This window comes from Elgaria multicarinata, chromosome 4, assembly GCF_023053635.1.
Source record: "Elgaria multicarinata webbii isolate HBS135686 ecotype San Diego chromosome 4, rElgMul1.1.pri, whole genome shotgun sequence".
NCBI lineage: Eukaryota > Metazoa > Chordata > Lepidosauria > Squamata > Anguidae > Elgaria > Elgaria multicarinata.
In genome coordinates, this window is record NC_086174.1 from 38,753,605 (window position 1) to 38,772,057 (window position 18,453).

General features: G+C 42.3%; 1 protein-coding gene across 1 annotated transcript in view; it reads left to right on the forward strand.

Moving 5' to 3' along the window:
* Positions 1 to 18,294, forward strand: part of DNAH14 (dynein axonemal heavy chain 14) — a 206,086-nt gene extending 187,792 nt beyond the window's left edge. The window contains 11 exon segments of the mRNA XM_063125389.1: positions 616 to 718; positions 1,128 to 1,355; positions 2,027 to 2,224; positions 3,780 to 3,976; positions 5,490 to 5,671; positions 6,847 to 7,043; positions 8,944 to 9,056; positions 11,528 to 11,661; positions 13,402 to 13,559; positions 14,558 to 14,704; positions 18,082 to 18,294. Of these exon segments, the coding sequence (XP_062981459.1) occupies positions 616 to 718; positions 1,128 to 1,355; positions 2,027 to 2,224; positions 3,780 to 3,976; positions 5,490 to 5,671; positions 6,847 to 7,043; positions 8,944 to 9,056; positions 11,528 to 11,661; positions 13,402 to 13,559; positions 14,558 to 14,704; positions 18,082 to 18,294 (1,870 nt within the window).
* The last annotated feature ends 159 nt before the right edge of the window (positions 18,295 to 18,453 follow it).

Consider the following 18,453-nt stretch of genomic DNA (forward strand, 5'->3'; position numbering starts at 1 on the left):
TCAGTTAACAGGAAGCAGATCTTGCGGAGCAATTTTCTCCACTTAGATCCCCAAAGAGGCGTATGATAGGGAGAAACAGCACCAGTAGTCAAAAGCAGTGGTTGACATTGAGAGATCCCATAATTGGATCTTGGTTCCTTATAGAGTAGTCAGCTGTTTCCTTTCCAAGTGTAGTATGTTCTGCCAGTGTTTGCCTAATTCCGTTGTCCTTTAATTCTCACTACTACTCATTTTGACAGTTTACACTGGCAAAGATAGGCATCATTTCCATGGTTGGGGCAGCTTGCAAAAGGGAATTGACAGGCACAAATATTATTGCTGCTGTCACCATGAAAGTTTCTCCAGACGCTGTTTGGATTTGCGAATTGGTCATTGACTTGGTGGTGAGATGCAGCTGCACTAAATAGGAGATGAGTAACTTTTTATATGTGAGGGGTGATGAGATATAGATGCCTTGGTAACAGATGTGGGGTGGGGGACAATTGTTGTTATACTGTTTCTTGTAAACTCTTAAACAGGTGAATTCTTGGTTAAATAGTAGTGAACTTTCTGCAGTGCAATGTCACATCCTGCTTTCCAATAGTAATGTTGTTACAAAACTGATTCTATCCACAGGTTTACCCATGCAGAGATAAATATGAACCCAGAGTTTAGACTATGGTTAAGTTCAACACCAGATACTTCTTTTCCTGTGCCTATCTTGCGCAAGGGGCTAAAGGTAAGACTTCCAAGAATCCCTACAGTCAGAGGGATGATTCAAATCATCCCTACAAACTTAGGGTGAATAATTCAGAAATCCAGCTGGTCCCCGAGTAGAAAAAAAGTACTTACTATGAGCTGAGTGGTTGTGTACATAAATTCATTTGTATTTAGAAAGGTATTGTAAAAACAAATTGGATAAACAACAAAGTTCACAGTTAAAATATTAAATCCTGTTGTTTCCAATGGGACTTGAGCATGCTTAACTGTCTCCGCATTGCATCCAGGTAAAAAGTAGCCTCATTGTTTCAGTGAACTTCCATATAATGAAATGCATTTATGATCAGTTTGTGATTCAGTTAGAGATACAGATATATCTGCTGAAGTTGACTTGTTTTATTCAGAAACTGCTTGCTTACTTTCTACAGATAATAATAGAACCTCCCCAAGGACTAAAGGGAACATTACTTCAAACATTTGGGTTAAGTGGTACAGGATTGGTAACAGAAGCTGTATTCAACAAGACTACATGTGGGCCGTCATGGAAAAGGTTACTATTTAGTCTGTGCTTCTTCAATGCTGTAGTCCATGAAAGAAAGAAATATGGAGCTTTGGGCTGGAATATTCCATATGAATTTAACTCTTCAGATCTAGAGGTAAGAGGAAGGATCAAAGGGAAGTATGATTATAAATTAAAATATGTTGTAACTATAGAGTTGAATCTGGATTTATTATCCTGGATTGGGAGCAATTTTCGGGAGAGAGATGGGACCACAGTCAGAGGGGGGATTTGGCAAAGATCAGCAACTCCCTCATTTAGCCAGTGGGAAAGCTCTGCTGGATCAAAAGCCTTCCGCTGATGGAAATTTAGGATATTTGGCTTCTTTTTCTCAAACAAGTCAGCTCGGGGAACCCATGGTTGGTTGTTGGGTTGTTTGGGGTGCTAAACAAGCCATGCTGCATGGTTAACAAGCCACCCTGCAGAAGATGTCCTGGGTTTGGATAACACGCCCACCCACAGTTCAGCAAACAACCTATGTTTCAAAACAACCCATATTCAGCCACTGAGTATGATTTAGCGTGCTGTGTGAACCCAGCCATAAAGTCGAGCATCTGGGTAGAGAAGAGGCACAAAACCAAAGCCCTGTTGGGCATGTTAAGCTAGCTGCATGGGTTGAGTGGTTTTTTGGGGGTGGGTGGGTGGATCTCAGCCCTTCCCCTCATGTTAAAAGGGGAAAAAAGGACTCTGATGACTAGAAAGAACTACAGGAGTAATATTAAGTCAGTACTAAATATTTTTTCCTAATTTTAACCTTTTCTGCACAAGATTTCCATCAAGATGCTGGCGATGCTTCTTGAGAAGCAAAAGAAGATTCCTTGGGCGGCACTGTATTATTTGACTGGTGAAGTAGTATATGGAGGCCGTGTCACTGATCATTGGGATCGTCGGTGCTTGCTTAGCATTTTAGACCATTTTTATAACCCTTCTGTATTGCAAGAAGATTTTGCTTACTCTAGTGACTGGGTAGGAGAAACATTTATTAGTTGAATATTTACAACACTTTAATAACCAGTATCTACAATTGTTGAGAGAACTGGTTATGTTTAGCCTGGAGAAAATTAAATGGGAACATGGTATCGGTCTTCCAAGTACCTGAAGGAGATGATGGAGCAGATTTTTCTTTGCCGCTTCAGAGGGCAGGCTGAGGACCTATGGACAGAAATTGCAGGGGTGCAGATTTTAGCTAAAAGTTTGGAGAATGTTCCTGACATTATGAGCAGTTTGACAGTGGCACAGGCTGCTTTGGGAGATGGTGGGCTCCCCTTTCTTTTCCTGGAAGAGCTTAAGAAGAGTTTGCATGGCCATCTTTCAGGGGTACTGTTGTTACTTCCTACATTGCAAATTCTACATTGAGTATGGGATTGGACTAGATGATGTTCAATGTATTTTTCAACTTTATGGTATAGGTTGATTTGGTCCGAATAGAAAAACATGGTTTTCAGCTATGCACTTGTGCTTTGCCCCTCCTCTCTCATATTTTGCGCATAAGCTGAAAGCATCCTCTTTTGTTGTCTGTAAGTAAGGGCCCAGAAGCCATTACACACACTTTAGCAATTTGGGACATTTTGGTCCCAATGACTTTCCCTACTATTTGTTTTGCATTGTTGGCTTCAAATTGCACAAACATGGTTATCTGTGATCATCCAGTGTCTTTGTCTCCAGGCTAGAGAGTGGGAGGCAGGGCTAAAAGGAGGAAAAGACAGAACCAAATGAGAGAAAATTCTTGTCTCTGAACTCCGGTGTATTTTAAAATGGGTTACTATTAAAATTGAATGTGGGAGCTCTCAACCACCTATTGTATATAAGAGAGGAGAGTGCAGGAGTCCAAGACTTCATCCAGCTTGTGCATGTAGCAGAGACCATAGTTTTATATTATGGTCCATAGTGTTGTTTTGGCCTCTCCCTGTCTGATAGTATTGCTTCATGCCAAACAATGAGAGAGATAGAAGGGTATTTCCTTCCCCATGACTGGCTGTGCTTCCTCCCCTTCTGCCCATGATCCACTTGGGCAGGCATGCGTCACTTGCTGGCTTCTGTTTCTTGAGACTCAGCCCTACTTCTCCTTCATACAGTAGCTGTGATGGTTTATGGAGCCAACTAGAGCTTTTGCCAGCCGAAAAGCTACCAGGAAGAGAAGTTAGCTATAGAAGCCACTGCTCACTCCAGAACACCCCCCTGCCCCGAACACTCCTTCCAATGTACAGACATCCTGCTTATGAAATTTCACAGATCTATAACTAGAAAATGCTGTAAATAAATAGCATTCAGGAAAATATGCCTGACCTTCAAACCCATGGATATGTTTGCTAGTTTGGGGAGTGCACTTGTATTCTGGAAAGTGATTTCTTTTTAATATTGACTACAATGAGTTTCAAATGTCTTCCAGTGAGGTGGTTGAAAGAGGGTGGAGCTATTAAAATAATCTAAGCAGCCTCTAGAGAAAAAGATGATAAATTGACCATCACTTTGCACTTGAGTAAGCAGAAGAAAAAAAGCATTAATAAATAATAATTTGCAGGTATATCGACCCATATCTCAGAAAGATACTTTAAAAGACTGCAGAGCCTATCTACGGTCTCTTCCAGAGGTTGACTCTCCAGAACTCTTCGGGATGCATCACTATGCTGAAATAGCATACTTAAAAGCTCAAGCACAAATATTTGTCGATTCAGTTGTCAGTACCCAGCCAGCGATCACCACGGACACCCTTATCAGGTTGGCATTTTCTTCCTCTGTTTCTGTCATGATTCTAAGCCCTCCCATTGAGATGCAAGACATTAAAGCGGTCTACAAAGGCCTACAAAGCTTTATTCCGCAAATAATCATCTCTTCGCACCTGAAGGAAGTGAGAGTGCTAGGAGCTTTCCTCTAAGCTTAATTAGGCTAACTAAGCTAGGCAGTTGTCCTTTCAACTAAAAGGGAGCATTTCCCCATGCAGTCCAAGAGCCACTTTAGCTCAGGGAGGGTCTTTCTTGAAAAGTCTTTGATGAGTGGCTAGCTTGGTAGACCACTTCTCACTGACTTTCAACTCTACCTGCTTGACCCTGAGCGGACTTCGGGATCTGTCCACTCTGAAGTCCCCTCTCCCTCTGACAGAGGGCGAGTTCCCAGGGACCAGGGAATGATGGGTTCGAGTTGTTGGCATTCTCTTTGATAAGTTACCTAGGGAGGTTGTGGGCTCTCCCACACTAGAGGCATTCAAGAGGCAGCTGGACAAGCATCTGTCAGGGATGCTTTAGGGTGGATTCCTGCATTGAGCAGGGGGTTGGACTCGATGGCCTTGTAGGCCCCTTCCAACTCTGCTATTCTATGATTCTAAGCTCCTGGGGAGATTCCTCTTTCACTCCTAAGAGTCTTAAGGATCTCCTCCCTGCTTCCTATTATAGCTATTTCTAGTCAGAAACTAACTTATCCAGACAATTAGATGGTTCTGTCTACATTTTTATATCTATGTGTCCCTTCCTCCAGCCTTCATTTCTCACTCTCTCCCACCTGGTTGTCAGTTTTCCCCATTCATTCTGTTAGCATTCCATGCCATTAACACTGAACTTTTTCTTCGGATTCCCCCCTCCCTGCCCCTCTTAGGGTTTTTCCCTCTGTTTTTTTTTTTTTTTTTTTTTTTTGTACCCTGTATTCGCTGAGGTTACCCCAACTCTGCTCATATCCCCCTCTTGGGGACTGCAACCCCCATCATCCTTCAGCATTGACACATGCTAGGGCTGATGGGAGTCCAACAATATCTGGAGGGCCACAAGTTGTCCAATTCTGCTCTTGGACATGGGTGGTATGGTGTAGTTTTGGCTACATTCATTTGAGCATGGAAATTCTGAATGCATCTCAAGGAAGAATGGACTATCAAGGTTAATTTTGTTCCAGATTGCTAGAAACCTCATATGGAGAAAAAAAACCTGTCCTACAAATTCACACATGGTATGTGTGTATGATTATGAATAAATATGATTGTCGGTATTCACTTTTGTACATCTAAACAGTAGGAAAATATATATTTTCTGGTGTTTCATCTGGGATAATCAGCATTCACATGAAAATGTCAATATTAAGTCGCATTTTGTACTGTAACATATATACAAAGTCAGATGAACAAATAGTGTAGTAGGCAACATTTCTGTGACAACAAACAATGAGCAACAAGCTATGAAACAATGGAGTATAAACCTGATCAAATTGTATTGATAATTTTATTTCATTTGCTCCCCCCTCCCCGCAGTGGTGGAAGACGTCAGGATGAAATAGTACTGGAAATAGCATCTGACATTCTAATAAGGCTGCCATTGACTGTAGAAGATATAGGATGCGCATCTGAAACTAAGGATGACACCACAGAAAAAATTACATTTGGAGTCTTCAAGTCAGGCCCAGTTTGGGCTGCCCTTGTGAAAGCTGCAGAAGGTTAGAGCTGTGGTTCACATATTTAAAATTGGAATTAACTTTATCTAGCAAGAAGGAAAATCAAAATATATTAGCTTGACTCATGCAGACCATCTGCGCACTAGTACTTTATTGCTCAGTATCATAAATTTCTTTATACATACAGGTGTGGGGGGGGGGCTGCAGTTTTCCTGCTGGCTTGCAGGACTTACCCAAGGCATCTGTGCTACAAGCTGCCTGCCTCCTCTCTGTTTGATGACTTCCCCCCTCCCCCCCACTCACTCCCCCCCAGCTCAGTCCTCGCTGCCCCCCCCACTCGCCTTTCCACCAACCTGCAGGACTTACCTGAGGTCTCCGTGCTGGTTCTGCCATGATATGTTTCTATGCCAGCTGTATCAGCTGTGTTTATATACCCTGTTGCTGAGCAACACAAATTTCTTCTCACATCTGTTGCTTAGAAACAAAAAGTTTTTCTGCAGAATGGTGCCAAGCATTGCCATGCATCGCCTTGGCATTTTGTATATAGAGATGTCAGGTTCTGGTCTATTAACTGCCATTATGATAATACAATGAGGAATAAAATAAATAATAAAGGGACTAGATCCAGATTTATTCTGGATCAACGATGCTGACAGATTCTGACATGGGCATAAGAATGGAATAACTCAGTCTCAAAAGCCTGAAACCCAGTCCAGAGATATGGGTCCCTCCAGGTAAGCACCACAGTAGTGTTCAGGAATGCTGTGTTCATGGCCATATTTGCATAAAAGTGCCATTGGTGTGAACTGCTTCCCTCTATAATTTCCTCTGTATAAATTAAACCCCAACCCCACTCTTTTGATACAAAATGGATTTTGCTCTAAGAGGTGGTTCATATGAGAAGTTAAAGAAATATCAGAATTGGATGGCTCTGCTGTAAGTGGGACTGACCCCATATTCCTAGGGCTTGATACAAATAATGTCTCCTATCCAAGGAAAAAATGCAGTAATAGTTCAAAACATTGACAGTTTTCTGTCCTGTAGTAGTGCCCGAAAGCTTGATGCTGCCGCCTCCTTGCTAGTAGGATCAAAACCTGCTGTAAAGGTTAAAAGCTCTAGAGATTTATTTATTTATTTATTTATTTATTTATTTATTTATTTATTACATTTTATACCACCTAATAGCCGAAGCTCTCTGGATTTTTCCCCCACTGTAGGTCCTGGTTCTTTTACCAAATCAACTTTGCTAACTGTCTTGCATCAGGAAATAGAACAGTATAATAATTTATTGGCCATAATAATTCCGTCATTACATGCACTTCAGCAAGGTATCAAAGGTGAGATTATCTTCACCACAGGACTAGAAGAGATTTATAACTCAATATTGAAAGCCAAAGTGCCTGAACTGTGGCAGGTAGGTGAACAGTCTTTGACTTTACTTCTGCAGAATATGAGATCATTGTTTATGTTTTCTCTTTTGAAACTGGTGGTTTTTGAGTTTGTTGCTGTGTCTCAAAGCATATACTTTACGTATTGCATGGTTCCCTATTAGAAAAGCACATTGAAGAAAACCTTTGTGAAGGATCAAAGAGGAACACAACTGATGTTACACAAAAAGCAAAGGTAGCCATGTTGGCCATAAGGAAAATCCATATTAGCTTAACACCTTTATTAGGGCAACAACAACAAAATCACCAAAAAAATGTGCAAGCTTTTGGGATCTCCAGATCTCTTCATCAGGCAAGATGTTACAAAAGTAGTGGCTGGGGGTCATGGGGGGTGAGAAAAACAACTGACTTGATGTTGAACTTATGGTATCTGCATAATCACAATCTTGAGATGGAATTGGGGAGGAAGAGTGTACAATCATTCAAATAAGGTTCTGGCAGATGACCTGACGGTTCCAGGTTAGAAGGAAGGAAGGCAGATACGTTTGATTTTCAGAAATATAAACTCTAGCCTTACTCAGAAATGTCTCCACTTTGGGTGAAGCACACAAGCTCCTTTAGCAGTGGAAACAGAGGAAAACTAGGCAGTTTTTATATTTATGTTCTGGTTCTTTTCTTCCTGTTTTATGTGTAATAGTTACTCTAGAACATCATGACATTTACAGTACATAATTAACAATATTTTATTGTGAGAAGAGCACATCACCCAAAGAACGCATAGAGTCTGATAAATTATAAATCTCAAAAGAAATAAATTTATCTGCAGAATCACTGGTAGAAATTCCTTGATTTCCAGGGCTACACTACTGCTTTAAAGTGCTTTATAACAGTTATAAAGTGCTATAAAACTGTTATAAAGTGCTTTAAAGCAGTAGTGTAGATCCGGCCCAGATCGCCAACATCTATCATAAGTCAATTTATCTATCATTTTAATCTTATATGCTGTAAGATAAAATTGGTGTAAAAAAAATCTTGTTTTAAATTCTTTACAAGCATTATTTCCTACATTTGCACCTATCCATTGCCAGACCTCATATGGTAATACCATTTTCCTATTTATAATGAAAATATGGTGTATGTCCATTCTGTAAGTCACATTTCTTTATTGATGGCAATTCCCTAAGATGTTACCAAGTTCTAATAATCAATATATTATGTATTTGACCTATTATATTTAACCTGTTGAGATTTAACTAGTTTTGTCTTTTTGCCCAAGGAAAACAAATAAGATATTGATATACCATAAGTACAAAATTTGTTTTCCAGAAAATTCTTCCAGTCTCTCCTATAAGAATCTTCCCAGACTAAATATAACAAATTAGAAGTATTGGCTGAGATGTTTATTCTTGCAGATTAGGTTCCATCCAAAAGCCAAGCCCTGCTTTCTGCGGAAATAAACCAGCTTCTAGCTTACAAGCTGCTGATGGCACACACAGAAAAATTTGGCCCTGTAATTCATGCCTGTACCCCAAACAATACTTGTGCCAAGGATTTAGCATAGAAGACCTGAAAGGCAGAAGTACAAAATTGCTCCGTTTTTGTAAAACAAAACCTGACAGTAGCCTTGGCACTGTTGGATATAATATGTAGAGCAAAACACTTATGAATCAATCAAGCTAAGGAAGACTGAAATATGATGTGACGGTGATCTGGCTGTTAAATCTGCAATTCTCATTCATTACTAGAGTAGATTCAGCTGATGTGGCTATTTAGGCAGGTGTCGCCTTCCTCTCTCACCACTCTATGAAACCTCTCAGAGGCTACATAGCTACTTTTCCTGGGTAGGAGGAATGGATGATAAGCTATTTTATGTTTGCATGTTTTAAAAAATTATGTGTTTATGCTTTGTCTGCCATTACACAACAGCAACATTCCTATAAGTCATGTAAACCTCTGGGATCCTGGATTGAAGACCTCATTATACGAGTGAATTTCTTTGCCATGTGGGCTAAGCAAGTTATCAACTTTATGAAGTCAAGGTATAATGCAAAATATTGAAAAAGTGGAAATTCTAGTGACATAACTATTAGGAAGCTAGTTTAGAAAGAGTAGACTTAAAATGTCAGTAGTTCTGAATGGCAATCTTTAGAGGCAGGAGGGCATTCTTGGTCCTTTGGCAATTGCCTCTTGTCTTCTCAACTTAGGAGGGACTTATGAGTTTCTAGAGCAGGGATGGGGAAACATCCCCCGGACTAAGCTGGTGGCCCAATGATGTCAAGGGGGCGGGGCTCTGCCCCAACCCCCAACCCTAGGGTGACCATATGAAAAGGAAGACAGGGCTCCTGTATCTTTAACAGTTGTATTGAAAAGGGAATTTCAGCAGGTGTTGTTCGTATGCATGCAGCACCTGGTAAAATTCCCTCTTCATCACAACAGTTAAAGCTGCAGGTGCCCTGCCCTCTTTTAAAATGGTCACTCTAGTATAGCTCCTGCAGCTTTAACTATTGTGATGAAGAAGGAATTTCACCAGGTTCTCCATATAGACAAGTGATACCTGCTGAAATTCCCTTTTCTATGCAACTGTTAAAGATACAGGAGCCTTGTCCTCCTTTTCATATGGTCACCCTACCCAACCCTTCTGGCCCCGCTCCACCCATTTTTTCCCCCTTCATGCTTCACTCTGCACCAAAAAAGGTGACTTGCCTGTGCTTGCAGGAGCTGGCTCTTCTGAGTGCTGGCCAACTTTGGCTCCTCCTTTCTGGTGCCACTTGCATCCCAGTTGGAAGGGACTCTACTTTTATTGTGCAAACTGTTATATAAGGTGTTGTGCAACACATTGCATAAGCTGTTGTGCCAGCTGTGCCACAAATCGTTGCATAAGGTGTTGCCCAAGGTGTTGAGCAACTTTTTAAGTTTTCAGCTGTTTCTTATGCTAGTTGTAATTTATTTATTTATTTCTATACTGCCCAATATCAAAGCTCTGATAGTGGTTGTGCAACCGCTAGTGGCACAACACTAACTGTTCTAATTTTTCTAATTTGACTCCTCTCTCCACTAACCCTGCCCAGTATATTCTTGATAGGGGCAGGACCTTCTCAGTCAAGAGAGGTTGGTTTTAGGGTTTTTTTCCTCTAGCGGCCAGGGCATTTGACATGTAGGGACATTTTTTTCACCCACGTCTCCATACTGCCTCCTCCAGGTTGGGCAGGTGATGGAAGCAGCAAAGCTGACTCAACTGCAATAGCTTAATTCTTTGCCAGAACAGCAGTGCCTGCACCTGCATGGCACTACCCTCACTCATAGTTGTGCTGCAAGTTCTGCTCCTTCCCCATAACTTTTCCTGCAGTAATCAGCTCATCTTTCTGGACAATAGCGAGACAGGGCCACCTGCAATTCTCCCTTTCTGTTGTTCTGTATGTTTGTTATCCCTGGGGCTGTCTACATGTCTTCTAAGCCCTGCAGTGGCTGCGCAGTGGCACTGGATCAATTATACGAGGCAGTTGCCAACTCGCAGCCACCGCGGGGCTTTTTGTTGAAACTACACAGTAAAAAAAAGTCAGGAACTTACCCCAATTTTTTCTTCATAGCGAGGTCACCATGGCCCTTTCACCGTGTGACCTTGCTCCAGAGTTGAGCCGGGGTGGATGGCAACCCCTGACTGGTTGCCAGGAGCCCTGCAGAGGGCAGGGTTATGTTAATTAATTTCTCTGATGCTGCATTAATTCAGCCCAATTTATATCAGAAACTGCGCATTTGTGGAGGGAGTTTTTATCCTTTACTTTGTTGATGCACAACTGTGCAGTTTATAAAAATAGAGATCTGCTGCGTTCCCTGACCGTTTGCTCTAATGGGGCAAAATTGGGGCTCTCATAGGGGCTGTTTTTCCCGGCACTGAAAATCCAGGTTTTAAGGACAGCCAGTTCTGCTGTATAACATTGACAGAGCGGAGCCGATTTCATCATACCGCAGAGAATAAGAGCAATGTTCTTTCCTCCCATGTTTGTCAAGATGAAGCCTTTGTTTCCTCCTTTTGTGTGTTTTGTAGGTTTATATAGTTTAACCATGTTAGCATTTTTTTCTTCTGTTTGTTCCAGTATATTCTGATGGATTGTTAATCTTTCCAATCTGTTCTCTGAGGTTAGAAGCTCTCCCTGGTGTAAGAGTCCATTAGCAAGATGGCCCTGTCTCCAGTCTAGTTGGGAGGGGCAGTCTCTGGAGGATTGAAAATGTCCTCTTGCTTTGCTAGAAAATAAGAACTTTCTGTAAGAAATTCCATTTTTTTCTACTTAAATTTATTTGGCTAGTATTAAAATTCCACTGGATTATATTTTTCATGTACTGAATTTCTTTCAATATATTCGTATTTCTGTAGTGGTTATGACTTTAGCCAATGAAGATTATAATTATTCATGGTACTGGTTAGTTGTCCTTTTAAAATAATAAATAAAAATCCGTGTATTCAAGTTGGCTTCTTAGGAACGTAATAAAGATTTCACTGTGTTTTAAATAGGTTTAATTATTTAGTGATGCTTCAGAGGCAAACCAGAACATCGCTTCAGACTTCTGAGGATCCTGACTTCATCAGTGGCACCTATCAGGGACACCCCAGTAGCTTTTGGCTGCCAGGATTCTTTTTTCCAAACGGTACATAATTTCACAGGCAAATATTTATCCATGACACATTTATTTTTTAATATTTATTTCTTTATTTATTACATTTCAATACCGCCCAATAGCAGTTCACAGAAATGTTCCTTAATCTGAGCTTTATCCTGTTTGAAACAGCTGATGATGATTTTACTTGGGTATTTATACTACTCTTATACTAAATTTTAGAGGGGAACAAGCATGTTTGGAGAGTTGCCATTGTTTGAATATATAATAGGAAATACATTATGCTGAAGTAAACTGGTTTAAGCAGTCAGTTGGTGAAACCCTATTGTATCCAATGTTGGCTGTCCTGTTGACAGAAGAATGTGGTGGGAATGGTTTTCAGTTATTCTTCCTCCTCTCTGCTGCCCCCACTGCAACCTGCTTCTGTGGTGTGTGTGTGAAGCTCCGGGGAAAATTTGAGGAGTGTGTGGTGGGTTGCAAGGGGCCCTCCCATTCCATCACCAGGGAAATTACCTGAGCCAATCATCCAACAGTCAAGAGAGTTTCAAAATTGGGGGTATGATGTGGAAAAGAGCACTGCTTGGAGAGGCTGAAATTTGGAGCACAGAAGCAGTGACCGGGGGTGTGGGTGGGGACTGCTTGATCTTTTCCTGCATCTTCTCTGTTCTAATTACACACACACACACACACCCACACACACCCACACACACCTTTTCCTTCTGTGGAGTTCAAACCATGTATGTGTATGTGAGACGTCTGTAGTCAGCTCTTTAGTCAAAGGTCTTGCTACCTCAGATCCTTTGACCAGAAAGCCCAGGAACTGAACCTGTGACCATGTGCTCTGCTGGTTTGCTCATGGCTCTCTATGAAACAGCAGCTTCTCATGTTTTTTTTTTTTTAAAATGCAAGGTGTTGGGGGCTGTCTGACATGCATTTATACATCATTTGTAGTAAGCCCATGTTTTCTGAGCAACTGTCAGTCTGAGTAGAAAATCTGGGCTAGGTGAACCAATGTTCTGACTCACTGTCAGGCAAATACATATGTTTGTTTGGGGGGCTGTCTGTACACCAGGAAAGCCCCGCAGTGGCTGCAAATCTGTACTCTGTCAGTTATATGATGCAGCCACAGGTTCACAGCTACCGTGGGGCTTTCCCGTGAAGCTACACAGATATCGGGCGCCTACCCCAACTTTTTCAGTGGGAACAAGGTCAGTATGGCTCTTCTGCCATATGACTTCACTCCAGGATGTGGTCCTGGTGGAAAGCAACTGGAAACTGGTCGCCTTCCACCAGGAAGAGGGGGGGCAGTTTCCAGTACCCATATGACTGCTGGAAACACCACACTTCCTCCTTGGTGTCAGGAATACCTGATGCCATCTTGGGTAAGGGTTTGGGGGGAAGGCAGTGCCAACTTGGTGCTGTGAAGACAGGGCCTAGGTTTGTACACGTGCTTAAAATGTGCTTCAAGAAGAACTTTATCTGAGAAGAATCTTTAGCTGCAGGGGCTGACGGAGGCCTTATAACATTTTATAATTCACTATTTTAATAATTGGATAACACCCCGATAGCATATGACACCAAATATGGAATTCTCACATCATTTCTTGATTGCAGAGATTAAACTGATCCCTGTATAATTAAAAACCAAGTCTAACTTAAGTTCTCAAAAGTGCTAGCTAGGACCCAGCGTACCCCATACAAAGGAGTATTTTCCACAGCTTTTGTTCCAACACATGGTACCTCACTGACATGCGCATTTTATTCCTGCAGGATTTCTTACTGCTGTTCTTCAGAATTATGCACGGCAGAATCAAATACCAGTGGATTCTCTTATTTTTGAACACAGAGTTCTTCCATTCATTCAGGGTGAAGAACAAGATTTTAGAGGTTTCGACAAAAAAGGAAGCCTACTAAACAAAGCTTTTAAAGTAAGAGCACAAGAAGAGGTGTAGCATAATGGTTAAAAAGCTTCAGCTTTGAGCTGTAAGACTCTGGTTCAAGTAAATGTTCAACCATGTACTCACTAGGTGGCCTTACGCAATACACTTTTACTTAGTTTCATTTTCCTCCCTCCCCTCTGCCATGGGTATAGCAATACTGGCCTTCCAGCCATGAATGCATATGAGGTGCTTTGGCCTCTAGGGAAGGTGCTCTGTAAACATTACAATTGAAATGTGTTTGAGACACATTTCTGAAACCCTATGGGGAACAAAAACATCTCGGAGAACATTGCCAGGAGAAAGTTACAGGCAGGAAAATGTATTAAGCATCCCTTACCAGTGTTCACAACATCCTTCTGATGCACATTTGCTTATAAGAGAGGTCAGTTTTTTTTAAAAAAAATGAAGTGTTAGGGCAGAAATATATTTTCTCAAGCTCTCCAGGAAGTGAGTTTCCAATTTTCACTTTCTAAGGAGCCAGGGCCTCTCCCTTCAACTCTCAGAGGACTTTCTGTCTTTGTCATGGGCAGGCAGACCCCTGAAGATCTCTAGTGTTTTACACAGGTCCCTTCCCCCACAAAGGAGGAAAAAAGTCAAGTGTTGGGGTAGCAGAGCAGAGAGAGAACCTGAAGTGTTCTGACAGACCCTGGAGCTGTCAAACTGCCCCAACCTCTACCCCATCACACACCCTTCACTAACTGCTGAATGTCTAACTATTTGTTATGTCACAGTGCCTTTTCCATTGGGCTGACAGTGATTTTGCCAATGTAGTAGTATTGAACCATTTCCTTACACTAACTGAATGCCAGGGGCCTCTCAAGGTGCCATCATGACAGACAGGTCAGAGTGCCCCATCTTAAACAGCTGCTCATAGGTTCCCAAGGACTTGGAGAATACATTGAACTAAACATGTGTATGTAGAAAAGCTCATGGAAGGCAACATCACATAGCATTTATGTCATTTTGGGTGGGTGGTGTGCTTTCAGGAACCTTCTCAGCATGAATCTGGAGTTATAATTTTCGGCTTACACATAGATGGTGCATGGTGGAGTCCTATTACCAAAACATTGGAAGAACCTGAACTTCACAGAAGATTTTATGCACTACCAGACATCCTTTTTTTACCACGAAAGGTGATTTTAAAGTTATTTCTATCCCACATTATAACAATGATGCCAATGATGTAAATTTTGCAAGCTAGCAGTATAATTTTGAGTATAAACCTGAAATGAGAAATTAAGATTTTCTTTATATTATTTTGCTACTGTGTGCACTACATTTTTCTCGCCTCTTGTTCTGATCCATGTAATGGTTGCAAATCATATTGACACCTCATGCATTGGCTGAGGTTATAGCAATAGCATATATTTGGATATAACTAATAATTATAGATAGGTATGTTAAATGAAAATTGCAAAATATATAATTCTGAAATGGAGAAGCTATTTGGAGAAACTTTACAATGCATTCTATACACATCTACTCAGAAGCAATCACAGTTGAGTTCAATGGGACATACTCCCAATGCTTGGCAGAATTTGGATGGAATTTGGAGGAATAATTGCCCTGTATGAGAGGATCAAGTCTACCCAGTTTCAGATAAATAGGTGCAGTGAGCTTTGGGCAAATGTACCCATTACAGTCTGGGCATCCGCCCCCCAAAAGGCTGCACTTATCCTGCTGTGTGGGCAGTTATCAATTACATACAGCATAGAGGTGGCTCTAGTTAAGAAACCTGCGAAGTATGATGGCCACCAATTTGGATGGCTTTAAAAGGGGGTTAGATCAATTCCTGGAGAAGGCTTTCAATGGCTACTAGTCCTGATAGCTATGTGCTACCCCCAAGAGCAGAGACAGTAATTCTATGTACACCAGTTGCTGGGGAACATGGGTGGGAGGGTGCTTGCACTCGTGTCCTGCTTGTGGGTCCCTGGTTGACAGCTGGTTGGCCACTGTGTGAACAGAATGCTGGACTAGAGAGACCCTTGGTCTGATCCAGCAGGGCACTTCTTACGTTCCAAAGTATCAGAAGGATAAGTGCAGCATTTTTGTGGAAGGGGAGTATTCAGTTTGGCCGGGGGGGGGGGGAGTAAGTGATTCACTTCCCCTTAGCTCCTTCCATGGTTTTTTGGGGGGCAATTTGTATAAAAATAGTATGTGTCATAGAGATGGCCCTAGCCAAGAAACTTGCAAAATTTCAGAAGGATAGGTGCAGGGGCTAGAGAGTTTTCTGTTCAGTTGGCACCAAAGTTACAGAAAGTGCAACAGAAAACTTGGAGAGAAATGTATTAGTTTTTAGGGACACACTGACCTGGTTTGCACAGTCACCATAGGCACCAGATTGCCAATCCAAGCAGCCTCTGCCATGGCTTCTTATTCCATACGAAACCCAGGGAAAGGTGAGTTGTTGGGGTTGTTGACAAGCCCCCAGAACCCATGGCTTGTTTTAGGATTGCAAGTAGCTTGTCAAACACCCCAATAACCCACCCTCACTGGGTTCACATAAAATGAGAAGCTACAGGGCACCCCAATTGCACCCCGATTATTCAAAATGTGGTCACTGCGGCAGCAAGAAGCCCCACAGGGTCATTCTTGTTGGGGTTCATCAGATGAGCATTTTATCACACGGTTGCTACTGCCCACTCATGGTTTTTCACACGTCCTTTAGACAACGACGTTCCTCTCCCGTACACCTCCCACTCCTTCTTGACTTTTTTCCATCACAAAATGGAAACCTTTTAATCCAACTTGTTTTTTGGAAATGGAATGTGCCGCCGTTTCCTGCTGTTTGCAGGAATAGCGATGTGATAAAAACAGCCCCTGAATGGGCCACGTGGTCTTTGTTTACTTCCTTTTTCTTCTCTGGGAAGAAAGAGGAAGTAATGTTGGACAGGAGCAGGGGCGGGAATTGATGGTAGGGAACTGCAATTCCCCCGTCTGATGACGCTCGTTAAGTGCAAACCAGACTTTTCTACGTCTCTGGCCTGGTTTGCACAATCACAAGGTGGTTAACAAGCCATTGTGGCTTGTTAATCACTCTATGTGTGCCAGTCCCATGCTGGCTGATTTGCAAAATTACCCTTGCCGGGTGCAGCTTCTTGTGTCATCTGAACCCAGGGTGGGTGGCTTGTTGGGGTGGCAACAAACCACCCAGAACCTAGGGCCTGTTGTAGGGTTGTGGGATGGTTTGTTAACCACCCCAACAAATCACCCTTGCTGGATTCAGATGACACAAGAAGCCATGCAAACAGGTACTTGGATTAGAAACGGTGCAACCCATCATGGCTAATAAGCCACAGCAGGCTGTGATGATTGGGGGAAACAGGTTTCACAAGTGTTCAGTTACAGATTTGGTCCATTTTGGAGGAGCCCTGCTTAGATTCAGAGATCTCCTGGATCTGTCCTTGTCAGCCCAATTCAGTTTGGGATTTATCCGAACCTGAAGCACACACCTAGTAACTGAATACTGGAATTAGCAGGCAGTAAAGATTTAACTCATCTTCTAGCTAAGACATAGAACCATTAAAACCTTCCCAACCCCCAGGAGAGGAGTGCTTCTCCCAGTTTCAACTCTGCCTTTCAGTGAAGAACAGGGTTTCTTCCCTTCCCCCCAAAAAGCTATTGTCTCTTCTGAAGCCTAGGACCGTGTTGCTACAAAAATTCTCCAGTGTTTGTTCTTCCTGATTAGATTACCACAGGAAGGGGAGAGCTCAGGGAACCAGCCTGTGAATTGTTTTCTCTGTGCTGTTCATGCCTAGGGTTTATGGCAAATGTGATTCTACTTGTCTGTTCTGTGTCTCTAATGTACAATGTATATGGGTTGGATGTAGGATCTGCCTTCTGTGAGAGGAAGAGTTCGACTAAATCCCACCCCCACCGCACCCCCACCATCGCAGCACACCATATTCAGCAGGGTCTCCTGACTCTCTTTCACCGGGCTGCGGGGGCTGCCATGGCAAGGAGCGGGTGGAGGAAGGCCATTTCCATCAGCTTAAATCTGGATCCAACCCTGTTAATAAAGAATGAACTGTATGCTGTGCCTAATAGGTTTCATGAGTCTTGCTCTTTTTTATGTGCTGGTAGCAAAACCAGGCTTTTACTGCAACTGCCGTGCAGGCACCCTGCCCCCACCACCATGCAGATGCCTGACCTGGGGATTCCAAGTCAGCACTCATAGTGGTAATGGCCTGATGGCTGCATCCACTCCCCAGAAGGTGGAAGATGATTGAACTGTTCTTAAGCTTTTCTATAACTTGCCTGTTGTGTGTTGGTTGCAGATGAATACTCTGTATTGTATGTTGTGCTTTTTATTGCTCTTCTAAGAGGAGGGCAACTTGTGGTCGTCCAGGTATTTTGGCCTAGTTCTCATGAACCCTCATTGGCAATGCTGGCACAGGCTGATGAGTTGTAGGCCAAAACATCTTGAAGGCCCCAAGTTGCCCACCCCTGCTGTCACACATGGCATGGTAGTCTGTTTAACTACACAACACCCTCTTTTTTGTTTTTAAAGATGGGCCTCTTCTCAAGACCATCTTATTCAGAGGAGGAGGGAGAGTTGCTACATTATGAGTGTCCACTGTATAGAACACCTGAAAGATCTGGAATCTTGTCCTCTACAGGTATATCAACTAACTTTATAACAGCAGTCAATCTACCAACTCTGATAGTTCCTAGCCATTGGATAACAAGAGGAGTTGCACTGTTATGCCAACTAGATGACTGAGAAATTCAAAATAATTTTCACACACCCCCCCCCCCCGGGAGGGAGGGCGGCTGGGGGGAAACCCCTCAGAAATATTTTGCTGTTCTTCCAACTAATGTTAGAAACAACCAAGTTTTTAATAGCTTGATGTTTAAGAATAAAATTTATCTTCATAAGAAG